This window comes from Chiloscyllium plagiosum, unplaced genomic scaffold (genome assembly GCF_037043375.1).
Source record: "Chiloscyllium plagiosum isolate Xiang-an unplaced genomic scaffold, Cpla_swu_hap1 HiC_scaffold_29, whole genome shotgun sequence".
In the NCBI taxonomy this organism is placed as follows: Eukaryota; Metazoa; Chordata; class Chondrichthyes; order Orectolobiformes; family Hemiscylliidae; genus Chiloscyllium; species Chiloscyllium plagiosum.
The window spans coordinates 7059095-7074397 of NW_028270167.1; the positions used below are offsets into that span (position 1 = coordinate 7059095).

General features: G+C 43.7%; 1 protein-coding gene across 1 annotated transcript; it reads right to left on the reverse strand.

The window, feature by feature from the left end:
* Window positions 1-636: 636 nt before the first annotated feature.
* Window positions 637-12969, reverse strand: LOC122540507 (uncharacterized). The gene is made up of 5 exons (XM_043676370.2): window positions 12834-12969; window positions 11527-11628; window positions 8084-8197; window positions 6198-6231; window positions 637-2035 (listed from the first exon to the last, which is right to left on the reverse strand). The coding sequence occupies exons 1-5, from the start codon at window positions 12835-12837 to the stop codon at window positions 1879-1881; spliced, it is 411 nt and encodes a 136-aa protein (XP_043532305.1). The 5' UTR covers window positions 12838-12969; the 3' UTR covers window positions 637-1878.
* Between the last annotated feature and the right edge of the window lie 2334 nt (window positions 12970-15303).

Below are 15303 nucleotides of genomic sequence, written 5' to 3' on the forward strand. Positions count from 1 at the left end.
GCAGACGATCAATAATCTCTAAAGTGGATTGTATGAAAACATGAGGAAAATAAACTTCCAGGATTTTAGTTGTTTGAGCAGGAGAATATTACTGATTTAGATTGTGCGATGGGGAGCTGAACTGGGTGTTGGGCCAAATGGCTGCTTTCTGGGTAGTAAGTGATCCAATGGCTCCTCACCTCATGGATTTTGCCATTAAGTTAGGAGTAAGTCTCCGTGCTTCATAAAGAGGCACATTTTCACCAACTCTAGGATTTATCTGCCAGAGTTATATTTTATGTAGCAACATTTATTGAATCAAAACTTCACTCATTTGAGATGGAGAAAGATCCCAGTATTTGAGAAATCCAGGGCTGCCCCAACAACAAATCATTACTGAGGCAAAATTGGCTGCAGTTCTTAAAACCAATGAGACTTAGGGACTTTTCTTTTCCAATTCTAGATTCTGTATCTTCACTGTCTCTAAAATCTATCTCCCAGTGAGAGAAAGAGTAATTCCTGTCCTTCATCGTTTAGGCTGCACTTCCATTCTCTATTGGCCTCGCCTTTCATGCCAGTTATGGTGTTGTTAGATCTTTAGTCCTTGTCCGCTAGCCTTATTATTTACACACTTTCATATTCATTCGCCTGCACAGGTTCAAGTGAGTTTGCATTTTAATTTTATAATGTACATGAAAACTGATCAATACAAGAAATGAGTCTTGGACTCTTCACAGCATTGCAATAACTAAAGAAAAAAGCAATAGTATTACAGAACTTCTTAAAATGTAATGGGTTCTTTTGTTCAACTGCAAAAGGTAAGGCCATCAATGTCTGGAGAGGACTACTTTACCACTCAAACAACCATTAAGAGCATCAAACACTCCCAGAACAGGGACAGCATGGGGCTAGATACAGAGAGAAGCGCTCTCTACACTCTTCCCATCAAAAATCCCCAGGAAAGGGACAGTACATGGTTAAATACAGAGTAAAACTCCTTCTAACTATTATCATTAAACACTCCCAAGACCAGGACAGCAAGGGGTTAGAATCAGAGTAAAGCTCCCTTTACATTGTCCCCATCAAACACTCCCAGGACAGAGTCAGCACAGGATTAGATACAGAGTTAAGCTTCATCTACATTGTCTCCATCAAGCACTTCTTAAGTTGCACTCTTTAAAAGACTTCTGGGCTTATTATTTCAGAGAAGAGCAGGTGAATTCTCCATGGTGTCTTTATCAATATTTATATCTCAATCAAAGTGATTTTCAAAATTGGAATACTTGGTCAATATTTCTGGCTGTTTGTGCTGTGTGTCAGTTGCTGCATGTTTCCTGCAATAGTGACCACAGCTCAATCCGTATGTCATTGACTGCAATGAAACACTTTGGGATGTCTTAAGGTCATGAGTCAACAAATGTCATGAAATCAAAAAATCTGACTATTAACTCATCAATTTTTCTGGGATTTTCCTGTGTGTGAATTGACTGCAGGGTTTTTTTTTTAACATTTCAACAGTGAGTACCCTTTGAAAAAAGCCACATCTTTGGCTGTAACATGCTCTGTGACATCGAGAGGTTGCACAAGGCACTAAATAAATTCAAATGGAATACAAAAGAGTTCTTCTGTAGTTAGCTGAGTCATTTCCACTTGTCTCTCACGATGATCTTATTATTGGGTTATTGCACATTTGGTTTGGACCAGATGTATCTGCACCCAGTCTACTGCTAAACAAATCTCAAGTAACAAAAGCTCAGATTTCCCTGAGAACAATCAGTAAGTTTACTTCCCCAATACCATAGCCCAGCACCAAAGAAAAAGCAATAAGTGCAAGCTTTTACTTTGTTTCGTCACAAAAGTCCCTGACGATGATGAGGTCATATCTCTTTCACAGCCTCTTTAATGTTGTTCATCAACAACAGGGTACAAATCCTCATCTCGAGTCCTCATGTTCTGATACTGGAACTCCTGGTTTGAGCTTAGATTTCCTCCAGTCTTCATCATCCCACTGATGGAAAATGGTGGATCAAACTCCAACTGGATAGATTTCAAGTCTCTGCAGAAGGATCCAGGAGTTGAGATCTGATACATTCCTGCACCACTTTCACCCCCGTCATCTCCATATCTGTGTGACTAGCCCGCTGACCATCTGTCTGTTTACCACTCATCACAAATCACCATCAGCACCCCACCATCCTCCAAATACCCAGGAACCCTCCAGCTGCTCTGTGCCTTGCTAGAGTTTGGTCACGTGCACACTAGGAGATTTGCCACCACCTCGACCCAGTGCCCATCTCAGTGCGGGATCTCACTGAGGCTCTTCAGCAAGGGGATGGGAAGAGGACTCAATGAGGCTTGACCCTGTCCTCACCGAACAAGGTCCCCTCCAGCAAGCAGTTCAGAGGAGGTTTCCCAGACTAATAGCTGGATTGCCTTATGAAGAAAGGCCAGACAGACTAAGCCTGTGGAGATTAGAAGAGTCAGAGGTACTTAAAATATACAAGATGCTGAGGGGACTTGACCAAGTAGATGTTGAAAGGATGGTTCTTCTTGTGGGACAATGTGGAACTACGAGTAATAGTTTAAACATAAGGGAGTACCCATTTAAGACAAAGATGACAAAATGATTTTTTTCTCTCAGAGGGTTGGGAATCTTTGGAATTCCCTACCTCAAAAAGCTGTGGAATCTTTAAATATTTTTAAGGAAGAGTAGACCGACTCCCGTGACTAAGGGGATGAAGATTATCCGTGATATATAAAAGTTGAGGTTAAAATCAGATCAGCCATGACCCTATTGAATAGCAGAGCAAATTCGAAGGGCTGAATGGTCTGCTGTTGTTCTTTGTTAGAACTCAATGGATAATTTCCAGCTTCAGTAACCACTCATTGCACAGTACCATAAAGTATACTGCCTGATATCAGAGAACCTGAGCCCTAACCCGGGGAATTACCTACCTTTGGAGCTTGGTACATTGTTAAAATATCTGGTCTACTTTATAATGGACCATTTCCTGATGACACAGCTGCAGAATATTGATCAATATCCCGTCTTGTATCAAACCTCCTGTTCTCATTTCCAAGGGTGAGGCTAAGGCCTTCCAGTTGATTGGATCACCCTCATGACCAAAGTACAGTGATAGTTTGCCATTACCTTCTGCAGGATGCTGGCCAGGAAACTGTTCCCGACTTACCTACCGCCTGCCATCAGGCTCATTGCAAGTGTTTTTAGGCTCTCAATCATCCCTTCCATGGCCAACAAGTCCTGATTTGGAACACAAACCCTGAACTTCTAGTCCAGTGGTAAAGACACTACTCTGTCCTGCTCCACAGACTCTTTTGTCATTGACATCACCGTGTATACACATGAGCCAGACATTACACTCCAGACATCATTGTGCACACACATGAGCCAGACATTACACTTCAGACATCATTGTTTACACATGAGCCAGACATTACACTCCAGACATCATCGTGCACACACATGAGCCAGACATTACACTCCAGACATCACCGTATACTCACATGAGCCAGACATTACACTCCAGACATCACCGTATACTCACATGAGCCAGACATTACACTTCAGACATCATTGTTTACACATGAGCCAGACATTACACTCCAGACATCACCGTGTACACCCATGAGCCAGACATTACACTCCAGACATCACCGTGTACACACATGAGCCAGACATTACACTCCAGACATCATCGTACACACACATGAGCCAGACATTACACTCCAGACATCACCGTGTACACACATGAGCCAGACATTACACTCCAAACATCACTGTTTACACACATGAGCCAGACATTACACTTCAGACATCATTGTTTACACATGAGCCAGACATTACACTCCAGACATCACCATGTACACACATGAGCCAGACATTACACTTCAGACATCATTGTTTACACATGAGCCAGACATTACACTCCAGACATCATCGTGCACACACATGAGCCAGACATTACACTCCAGACATCACCGTGTACACACATGAGCCAGACATTACACTCCAGACATCACCGTATACTCACATGAGCCAGACATTACACTCCAGACATCACCGTGTACACACATGAGCCAGACATTACACTCCAGACATCACTGTTTACACACATGAGCCAGACATTACACTCCAGACATCACCGTGTACACACATGAGCCAGACATCATCATGTACACACATGAGCCAGACATTACACTCCAAACATCACCGTGTACACACATGAGCCAGCCATTACACTCCAGACATCATTGTTTACACACATGAGCCAGACATTACACTCCAGACATCACCGTGTACACACATGAGCCAGACATTACACTCCAGACATCACCGTGTACACACATGAGCCAGACATTACATTCCAGATATCATTGTTTACACACATGAGCCAGACATTACACTCCAGACATCATCGTGTACACACATGAGCCAGACATTACACTCCAAACATCACCGTGTACACACATGAGCCAGACATTACACTCCAGACATCACCGTGTACACACATGAGCCAGGCATTACACTCCAAACATCACCGTGTACACACATGAGCCAGACATTACACTCCAGACATCACTGTGTACACACATGAGCCAGACATTACACTCCAGACATCACCGTGTACACACATGAGCCAGACATTACACTCCAGACATCACTGTTTACACACATGAGCCAGACATTACACTCCAGACATCACCGTGTACACACATGAGCCAGACATTACACTCCAGACATCACCGTGTATACATGAGCCAGACTTAACATTTTGAGGTGACAAATAAGCAAACAGCCTTTTCAGGAAAATGTCAGATGTTTTCTGAATTGCAGCCGGAAATTTCTGAGCATTTTCTAATTGGCACAGTGACTTTGCATGCAGCAATTTAATTCTGACTGACTGCACACCATTTTTAACCAAAATCTCAATACTTATTTCTTACTATGAACACATAGATCTGGTGTAGAAGCAGAGTTATATTCGGGACATTTGATGACACACTGTCAACTTGCTGCTGCATATCTGATTATACAATGTCTAGTTTTGAATGTTGGAGACTCAGATAGCTGGATTTTGAGTGTCAGCAGAATTTATCTGACTTCAAGGATCTCACACTAGATCCTTGACCAATGTCAGTACAAGGTTCAAAAGGAGCAGGACTCCTGGGTAGATTTTACCAACTCTCCAGCCCACAAGCAGCTCGGGACGTGTAAACCCTCTACACACACACTGTCTGTCCATACCTCTATCCATCATCCATCTGAGCCCCTCTACATCCCTGACCACTGCTGCCCCCAGAAACCTCACTAAAATGGTTCATAGCTGCAGCTTCTGAGGATTACTCAGAATGTATGACACAGAATCAGGCCATTCGACCCGACCAGTCCATGCTGGGTTGCCCACTAGAGACTCCTCCCACCTTTCCTCATCTAAATTTCCCACTATTCACTCCAATCCCTTCTCCCTATCAGCTTGCCTCATTTCTTCTTAAATTCATTGACATCATTCACTTTGGCCAATCACATTCTCACCACTCTCTGAGAGTGAAGTAGTTTCTTTTGAATTCCCATTTACATTTCTTGGGAACTACCTTATATTGATGTCTTTTACCCACGAAAGGAAACCAATCTCTCTGCGTCTATTCAATCAAACATTTAATAGAATCCATGCAGTGAAGAAAGAGGCAATTTGGCCCATCAAGTCTGCACTGACCCTCCAAGGAGCATCCCTCCTATCCCTGTAACCCTGCATTTCCCAAGGCTAATCCACCTAATCTACACATTCCTGGACACCGTTTGCAATTTAGCATGGCCAATCCACCTAACCTGCACATCATTCGACTGTGGGAGGAAACCGGAGCACCTGGAGAAAGCCTATGCAGACACGGGGAGAATGTATCTCTACACAGATAATCGGCCGAGGCTTGAATCAAACCCAAGTCCCTGGTGCTGAGGCAGCAGTGTTAACCACTGAGCCATTGTGCCATCATTTTAATCATCTCAATTAGGTCGCCTCTCAGCCTCCTCTTCTTGAGAAGGCAGAGATCCAGCCTCTCAATCTGTTTTTGCTACATTATAACCACACATTCCTGCTCTGTATGACACAGTAAAGTTGATATCTTGATGAACAGAGCAGCCAGTGAGCAAACTTCTAAACCGTCCAAAGTGATGTTCCAGTGAAGATTGTCAACTATACCTGAGAACATTTTGGCTGAAGAACAGTTTGGGTTCTGTAAAAGGCAAAAAGAAGCAGTATCAGCAACTCAGCTCATTGAAGCAATAAGAGAGTCTTTAGACTACAGAGAGGGCATAATGCTTACACACACACACTTAACTCTCACACACACACACACACACACACTTACCCCTCATACGTATAAACACACTTACCCTTCACACATACACACAGATCACAAACTTACCCCTCACATGTACACACACACACTTACTTACATGTACACACACACACACACACACACACCCCTCACATGGACACACAGATTAGACACACACACACTCTCTCACATACACACACTTACACCTCACACACAGTTTAGACCTTACTCCCCACATGTGCGTGCACGAGAGCCTACAGACACACACACACGCACCCATGCACACTTACTCCCCATATGTGCATGCTTGCACACATGTGCACACACATCCCACACAAGTACTCACCCCTCACTCAAACGCACACCTTACACACATACCTCTCACACATACACACACACACAAACTCACTGACCACCCCCTCACTCACCCATCGCTCCCCACAAAGACATACACCTCTCTCAATCACATACCCTACACCCTCACACACGTGACCCCTCACATGCACATATTCTCTCACAATGATTTTGATCAATTTCTTTCAGTCTTTCCCCATCTCTCCTGTAGTTCTGATGCTTTATAACCTCAAAGATCCGTGTGTGCTTTAACCCTGAGCATGCCGCCACTGAGTGTGACTCTATCCTTGTCTTTCATCCATCTACACCTTCAAACAGAGAGCTTCAGAGGTATGGGACTTCCCTCTGTGCAGTTCCCTGACACTGTGAAGCTAAATGCACCAGCTCAACAAAATCAATCCCAATCTAGGATTGAACCTCTCCAGGTTTCTCTGGATATTTTTGATTCACTGTCAGATTCCCTGTGGTTATCCTATAATTTTATTGGGATCCCTCCCATAGTGCAGTTACAATATTGTCCAGTCACTCATAGGAAATGAATTATTAAAGGTAATCTTGTTGCTGGTCAATCTAAAAGGCAGTGGTTTTAACGCTAATCCCCAAATCCAAATATGATATCTTAAAACCAAGCCCTAAGCATTACTGTTATGTTTAATTCTTGGGACTATGTTTAATGGAGGGGGTTGGGTTTAGATTAGATTTTCTGGTTAATAGAGTTAGGAATTGGATTTAGTGGTTTTACTGAGCAACCTTTGAATTTCAAAGTAGGAATAAATTATTGCGGATGCTGGAATTTGTACTGAAAACAAAAAAGTACTGGAGATCACAATGGGTCAGGCAGCACCCATGAACAGAGAGCAAGCTAAAGTCTTGAGTTGCGATCAGCTCTGAAGAAGACTAATCCAGATTTGAAATGTTAGCTTGATCTCTCTTTGTGGACACACAGCATGATGGCTCAGTGGTTAGCACTACTGCCTCACAATGCAAGGATCACTGGTTCAATTCTACCCTCGGGTGACTGTCTGTGTAGAGTTTGCATATTCTCCCTGTGTCTGCATGGATTTCCTCCCACAATCCAAAGATATGCAGATCAGGTGAATTGGCCCTGCAAAATTGCCTGTAGTGTTAGGTGCATTAGTCAGGGGTAAATATAGGGTAGGGGAAAGGGTCTGGGTGGGTTACTTTTCAGAGGGTCAACGTGGACTTGTTGGGCCGAAGGGCCTGTTTCCACACTGTAGGGAATTTAATCTAATGCTGCCTGACCATTGTGATTTCCAGCATTTTTTCTTTTCACTCTGAACTTCAACCTTGTCCACTAATCCTAAATTACATTTTGTGATCCAGTTGTAGGGTTAGTGATCCTTCCAATTAGTGAGACATTTTCTGCACCTACTTTGAAAGCAGCGCCCGTGTCTGTAGTACTGGACTAAGATCATGGTCAACAAGATTCCAGCCAGGATCAGCAAGCACACAGCAATGATAACCGCTCGAACATTTACACTGTCACCTAGAAATGGAGAGAAATGAGGTCAGCATGCATCAAGTGAATTCCCAACACTTCACATTTCTCATTGCTGCCTTCACAACTGATTTAATTTGAAGTGTTTTTCATCTCTGACTGAAAATTGAAATATGCAGAAGAGAAAAACAAGCATCAGTCCATGCTGGTGTTCAGCTTCAACATAAGGTTTCTCCCATTCCCTCTCTGTCACGCCCTATCACAATATTCTTCTATTCCTTTTTCTCAAATGTTTATCAAGTATTCTCTTAGTTACAACTGCATTACTTATTTCATGAGGTAGTGAGTTCCACCATCTAAACACCCTCAGGGTAAGAAGATTCTCCTGAATTGGATTAATGTTCACGAGATCTCTCTGCATGAATGAATTCTATTTAATTCCTAATGTAATATATTTCAGGTTTCCTTACCAACCCCAGAACCATCTCTTGTGTGAATGTGACTGTGATGAGCTTCCCTTTTAATGACACATTGGAGGTGATGTGACCAGGGCGGAAATCACAGGCACATCTTTAGCTGTTTATGCTCCACACTGCCAATGCTGTGTCTGACCAAGTACAGCAGACCCTGTAAGAACCATGGGATCTATTGTAGGGACGGTCTTAGACCCTGAGTGTGACACAGAAAGTCCATTGAAGTTACCTACTTGCAGACAACTTATTTCCTACGGGGATACCACTCAACCTCTATCTCAAGAATCCAAACTTATTTCCAGTTTTTAGTTAATGTAATTTTCTCCCCCGTTTTCCTAAAGTTGTTCACTGTCACCTCATTGGGACCAGTATACGAGTGTCTGACATGGAAGGTCAAGTCCAACACTTATAGTTACTGTACAGCATGGCAACACATCCTTTGGTCCAACTCATCCATGCTGACCAGATATCCTAACCTAATCTAGTTCCATTTGTCAGCATTTGGCCCATATCCCTCTAAACCTTTCCTATTCATATACCCATCTATATGCCTTTTAACTGTTGTAATTGTACCGACCTCCACCACTTCCTCTGGCAGCCCATTCCACACATGCACCACCCTCTGTGTGAAAATGTTGTCCTTTAGCTCCCTTTTAAATCTTTCCTATCTCACCTTAAACCTATGCCCTTTAGTTCTGGACTTCCCCATCCCAGGGAAAAAACCTTGTCTATTCACCCTATCCATGATTTTATAACATCACCCCTCAGCCTCCGATGCTCCAGGGAAAATAGCCATAGCCTATTCAGATGTGACCAAATAATTCTGATCAACCCTCCTGGAGCAGCATTGAGTGAGTGCCGCACAGTCAGAGGCACCATCTGTCTGCCATCTCATATCAGATTCGATGGGACTATTTTAAAGGACATAATACAATTTCCCTTCTGTGGACAGGCTCAGGCTGATTAGTTTGCAGGAAGATGGGTTTGAAACCCATCACAGCAATTAATGGAACTTCAATGAAATTGATCAGTCTTGAGTATAAAGCTAGTTACCGTGATGGTAACCATAACAACTATGACTGAATGTACAAAAACATTTGGTTCATTAATGCTCCTTAAGAAAGCAAATCTGCTGTCCAGACCTGATGAAGAGCTTATGTTGACTCTCCTGCTCCTCGGATGCTCCCTGGTCCAGCACCACACGTTTTGACTCTGATCTCCAGCATCTGCAGTCCTCACTTTCTCTTTCCAAATCTGGCCTACATGTGACTCCAAACCAACAGGAGTGTGCTTGACTCTTAATTGCTCTCTGATTTTTACAAGGATGTTGCCAGGACTCAATGGTCTGAATTAAAGGGGAGACTGGACAAGCTAGGACTTTTTTCTTTGGAGCATAGGAGACTAAGGGGGGATCTTACTGAGGTGTATATGGTTATGAGAGGCATGGATAGGGTGAAGGCACCCAGTCTTTTAACCAGGGTCAGGGAATCAAGGACTAGAGGGCATCAGTTTAAGGTTAGAGGGGAAAGAATAAAAGGGAACCTGAGGGGCAACTTCTTTACACACAGGATGGTATGCGCTGCCAGTGGAAGTGGTTGAAGTGAGTACATTAACAACATTTAAAAGGTATTTGGACAGATACATGGATAGGAAACGTGCGTATATGTATACACACATACACATGGACACACATATACACAGATGCGCACACAGACATCCACACACACCCTTACAGACACACACACTCCCACACTCACACATGCACCCCCTCACAGACTTAAGACACTCTGCACTCACTACACACACACACTTTCTCACACTCTCAACCCCCAACCCAGACAGACACACACACACAGACAGACAAAGACCCACATGCACACATATATTTTGTGGGGTGAATTTGTACTTGCAGGATTACATTGTACTTTGCTCAAAAACTGCATGCATTCATGTAAAACTCTGTTATCTCACTTTTTAGATTAGAATCAATCTAAACATCATGGCATAGACAGAGAACACAGGGGGCCAACACCTTCAACATATTGTCTACCTATCACCATTGTTAACAGCTAACCCGAGAATGCAACTTTTAAAAAAAAAGGTTTTGTGATTTACACATGAAAGAAGTGAAACTATCACTGTATTCTAACAGATGAAAGGCTTAACAGACAATCAATTTTTCAATGTATAATTTAAGTTACATCACACTGTAAAGTTTTGCTATAAACTCTGTGTGTTAGGATTGAGCCCTCCACTACCACCTGATGAAGAAGCGACGCTCCGAAAGCTAGTTTGCCTCCAATTAAACCTGTTGGACTATAACCTGGTGTTGTGTGATTTTTAACCATGGATAGGAAAGGTTTAGAATGATATGGGCGAAGTGCAGGGAAATGGGATTAGCGTGGATGGACATTTTAGTCAGCATGGACCAGCTTGGGTTTAGATCAGAGTGGTGCTGGAAAAGCACAGCAGGTCAGGCAGCATCCAAGGAGCAGGAAAATCGACATTTCGGGCAAAAGCCCTCCAGCTTGGGCCAAAGGGCCAGATTCCGTGCTATCGGACTCTATGACTGTATATGGTTAAGCATGACAGGCAGCTCAAGGGCAATTAGGGACGTGCAACAAAAGGTGGTCATGCCAGCAACACCCACATTCTGTGAAGAGAATAAATGATCACTTTGCTGTTTGAAAGCTTAATGTACACAGAGTGGCTGGAATGTTTCTTACATCAGGGACTACACTGCAAGATGTACTCCATTACCCTTGAATGCGTTGGGATGTCCTGAGCATGTGAGAGGTGCTATGGAAGTGCAAATTGTTTCTTTTTTTTAAAATTCAAGATATTACTAAATTCAATTCACAGATTTTCTGGGAATGAATAGACTTCAAGTGGATCTCTCCTTACTGTCTCCTGGTTCGGTGTTGTTCATACGTGTAAGTTGACCCTTGACGTGGAGCAGGATTTCACTGGGGGCAGTGACTGTCATCTGGTCCTCTTGTGGATTACCTGCAAAACAGGAAAGACAGAGACTAGGCCATGTCAGAGTCCTTGTTGTTCAGTGACTGGGGAGGGATGAGGATGTGTGTCGATGGGGAGACTGTGATGTTGCGGTAATGTCTTTGGCCTGGCCATCCAGAACCCCAAGTTAATGTGTTGGGGAGCTGGGTTCGAATCCCACCAAGGCAGACGGTAAACTTTGAATTCAATAAAATCTAGAATAAGAAGAGATTACACAACCACTGTCAGTTGTCGTAAAACTTAATTAATGTCCTTAGGGTAAATAACAGTGTCGTCCTGACCTTGTCTGGCTACATGTGACTCAGTCTGGGCGATATACAGTCTAGATGGATTAGCCATGGTAAATAAGGTGGGGGGAGGGGGGGGGGTCTGAATGGGATGCATTTCAGAGGGTCAGTGCAGACTCAATGCACTGAGATTCTATGTTGAGATTCTATGATTCCAGATCCAGAAAAGTGTGGTTGATTCTTAACCATTCCCTGGCTAATGAGGTTTGGCCAATAAATGCCGATCTAGCCAATGATGCTCAACTTAATGAACAAATAAAAAGTAAACCACTGGGAGCTGCAGCCACCAGTGTGAAGGTGAGTGTGCAGCATCTGACCCATTTCCCCAATGAATACGTGTCACTGATGCCTCAGTGGGGGAGCCCCATCTTGTCTTTGAATTAGTTTCAATCCCATTCCAGGATGTAGTCAGGTGAAGCGCTGAGGGTGTGCTGTACATGTCCACATTGAGCTCTGAGACGGATATTATTTACCCAACGTGTGTATTCAGGAACTGACACAGAGGCACACAGGAAAGCATTGTTCCTTTTATCCGATGGGTTTTGTAGCACAGAATAAATCCAGAGCTGAAGACAATTTGTGTTATACAAATCAGCAACTGATCTCAGTAAGACCTCTGACCCCTTGCAAATTGGTCACTTGCATTAAAAATAATAATTGGAGTATACAGCAGCTATTTTAAGGAATTAAAATCAGACACGCAGCATTGAGTAAATATTGCCATGAAACTACAGTGACAGTGTCATATTATGAAATCCCAAGAGCAGCTCAATGTTCTGTACACTTCCTGATGATGTAATAAATTTTCCACAACCACAGAAAATCCCTTTCAAAAACCCTCACTAATTGCCTGAAATTCATCCTTATATCTGAAACAATAATGGGTCCTCTGACCCTGGTTCTTACCCATCTCTTCTCCAGGTTGCGCATGGACAGAGCTGAGCTTCCTGCAGTATACCCCGACTGCCCGCAGAACTGGTTTCTCCTGATTCCAGTCAATTCAAGTGCATGAGTGTCTCAAATAACTAAGAGATCAAGAAAACTGAAAGAGTAAAAGAAGGGCAAACTTTAAACTGATGTCAAATCTCCCCATAGCTTCCATCCTTCCCTCCCAACTCCCTCCAACCTCCTTCTTCCTCATTCCCAGAGCTTCTCACAGCCTTTCCAACTCCCCTTCACCCTTCCCCTCTCTTTCCCCCTTTTCTTCTCTCCCCTCCTTTCTCCCCCTCTTCCCCTTTCCTCCCCTTCTCCCATCTCCCCTCCTTTTCCCCTCCCCTTCCCTGCTGTCCTCTTCTCTCTTGTTTCCCACCTCTTCATCTTTCTTCCCTGACTGACCCTCCTCCCTGTATTGATTGCAATGTGGTCAGCCGGGTGGACCTCATAGGATAGGAGTTCCCTGATTGGGACGATTAATCTGGCCCAATCGGGGAGCCCTGGCTGACAGATATAAGCAGGAGTGTGAGTAGTTCTGCTCACTCTGAGAGTTGGCTCTAAGGGAGCTGGATCAGTGTCAAGTTCTGTGTAAATAAAGTTAAAAATCACACAACACCAGGTTATAGACCAACAGGTTTAATTGGAAGCACACTAGCTTTTGGAGCGACGCTCCTTCATCAGGTGATTGTGGAGGGCTCGATCGTAACACAGAATTTATAGCAAAAATTTGCAGTGTGATGTAACTGAAATTATACATTGAAGAATTGATTGTCTGTTAAGCCTTTCATCTGTTAGAATACAGTGATGGTTTCACTTCTTTCATGTGTAAATCACAAAACCATTTTTTTAAAGTTGCATTCTCGGGTTAGCTGTTAACAATGGTGATAGCTAGACAATGTGTTGAAGGTGTTAGCCCCCTGTGTTCTCTGTCTATGACCTGATGTTTAGATTGATTCCAATCTAAAAAGTGAAATAACAGAGTTTTACATAAATTCATGCAGTTTTTGAGCTCAGAGTTCGACATGAATCTATGTGGTTTTTGAGCAAAGTGCAATGTAACTTTGTACCAAAAAAAATCACCCCACACAATATATATGTGTGCATGTGGGTCTTTGTCTGTCTGTGTGTGTGTCTGTCTGGGGTGGGGGTTGTGAGTGTGAGAAAGTGTGTGTGTGTGTAGTGAGTGCAAGTGTCTTAAGTCTGTGAGGGGGTGTATGTGTGGGAGTCTGTGTGTCTAAAAGGGTGTGTGTGGGTGTCTGGAAATACATAAATGCCAGATTCATCAGCCGTAACCACAAGGTAGAGCAAAACATCACCCGTTCCCAACGCAATGCCATCCAGGCTCTCAAAACCAATCACAACATTGTCATCAAACCAGCAGATAAAGGAGGAGCCATTGTCATTCAGAATAGAACAGATTACTGCAAGGAAGTGTACCGACAACTGAACAACCAGGAACACTACAGGCAACTACCAACTGATCCGACCAAAGAACATATCCGAGAATTAAACACATTGATCAGGACTTTGGATCCAGTCCTTCAGGGCTCCCTACGCGCCCTCATCCCACGTACTTCTCGTGTAGGCGACTTCTACTGCCTTCCAAAGGTACACAAAGCCAACACACCGGGACGTCCCATCGTGTCGGGAAATGGGACCCTATGTGAGAATCTCTCTGGCTATGTGGAAGGCATCTTGAAACCTATTGTACAGGGGATCCCCAGCTTCTGTCGCGACACTACGGATTTCTTACAGAAACTCAGCACCCACGGACCAGTCGAACCAGGAACATTCCTCATCACAATGGACGTTTCCGCACTCTACACCAGCATCCCCCACAATGATGGCATCGCGGCAACAGCCTCAGTACTCAACACCAACAACTGCCAGTCTCCAAACACCATCCTACAACTCATCCGCTTTATCCTCGATCATAACGTCTTCACCTTTGATAACCAGTTCTTCATCCAGACACACGGAACAGCCATGGGGACCAAATTTGCACCCCAATATGCCAACATTTTTATGCACAGGTTCAAACAAGATTTCTTCTCTATGCAGGATCTCCAACTGACATTGTACACCAGGTACATTGATGACATTTTCTTCCTCTGGACCCATGGCGAGGAGTCACTGATAAAACTACACAGTGACATCAACAATTTTCATCCCACCATCAAACTCACCATGGACTACTCTCGACTGTCTGTCTCATTCTTGGACACGTGCGTCTCCATCAAGGACGGACACCTCAGCACCACACTCTACCGCAAACCCACAGACAACCTCACAATGCTACACTTCTCCAGCTTCCACCCAAAACATATTAAAACAGCCATTCCCTATGGACAAGCCCTACGCATACACCGGATCTGCTCAGATGAGGAGGAACGTGACGGACACCTGGAAGTACTCAAGGATGCCCTCACAAGAATGGGGTACA

What these genes read in the sequence shown, in the direction of transcription:
- LOC122540507 (XM_043676370.2), bottom strand. An exon ending in ACACGGGCGCTGCTTTCAAA is followed by an intron (nt 6,232 to 8,083) that starts GTAGGTGCAGAA and finishes TGCCTTTTACAG; the next exon opens with AACCCAAACTGTTCTTCAGC. An exon ending in TTCAGCCAAAATGTTCTCAG is followed by an intron (nt 2,036 to 6,197) that starts GTATAGTTGACA and finishes ATCCTTCTGCAG; the next exon opens with AGACTTGAAATCTATCCAGT.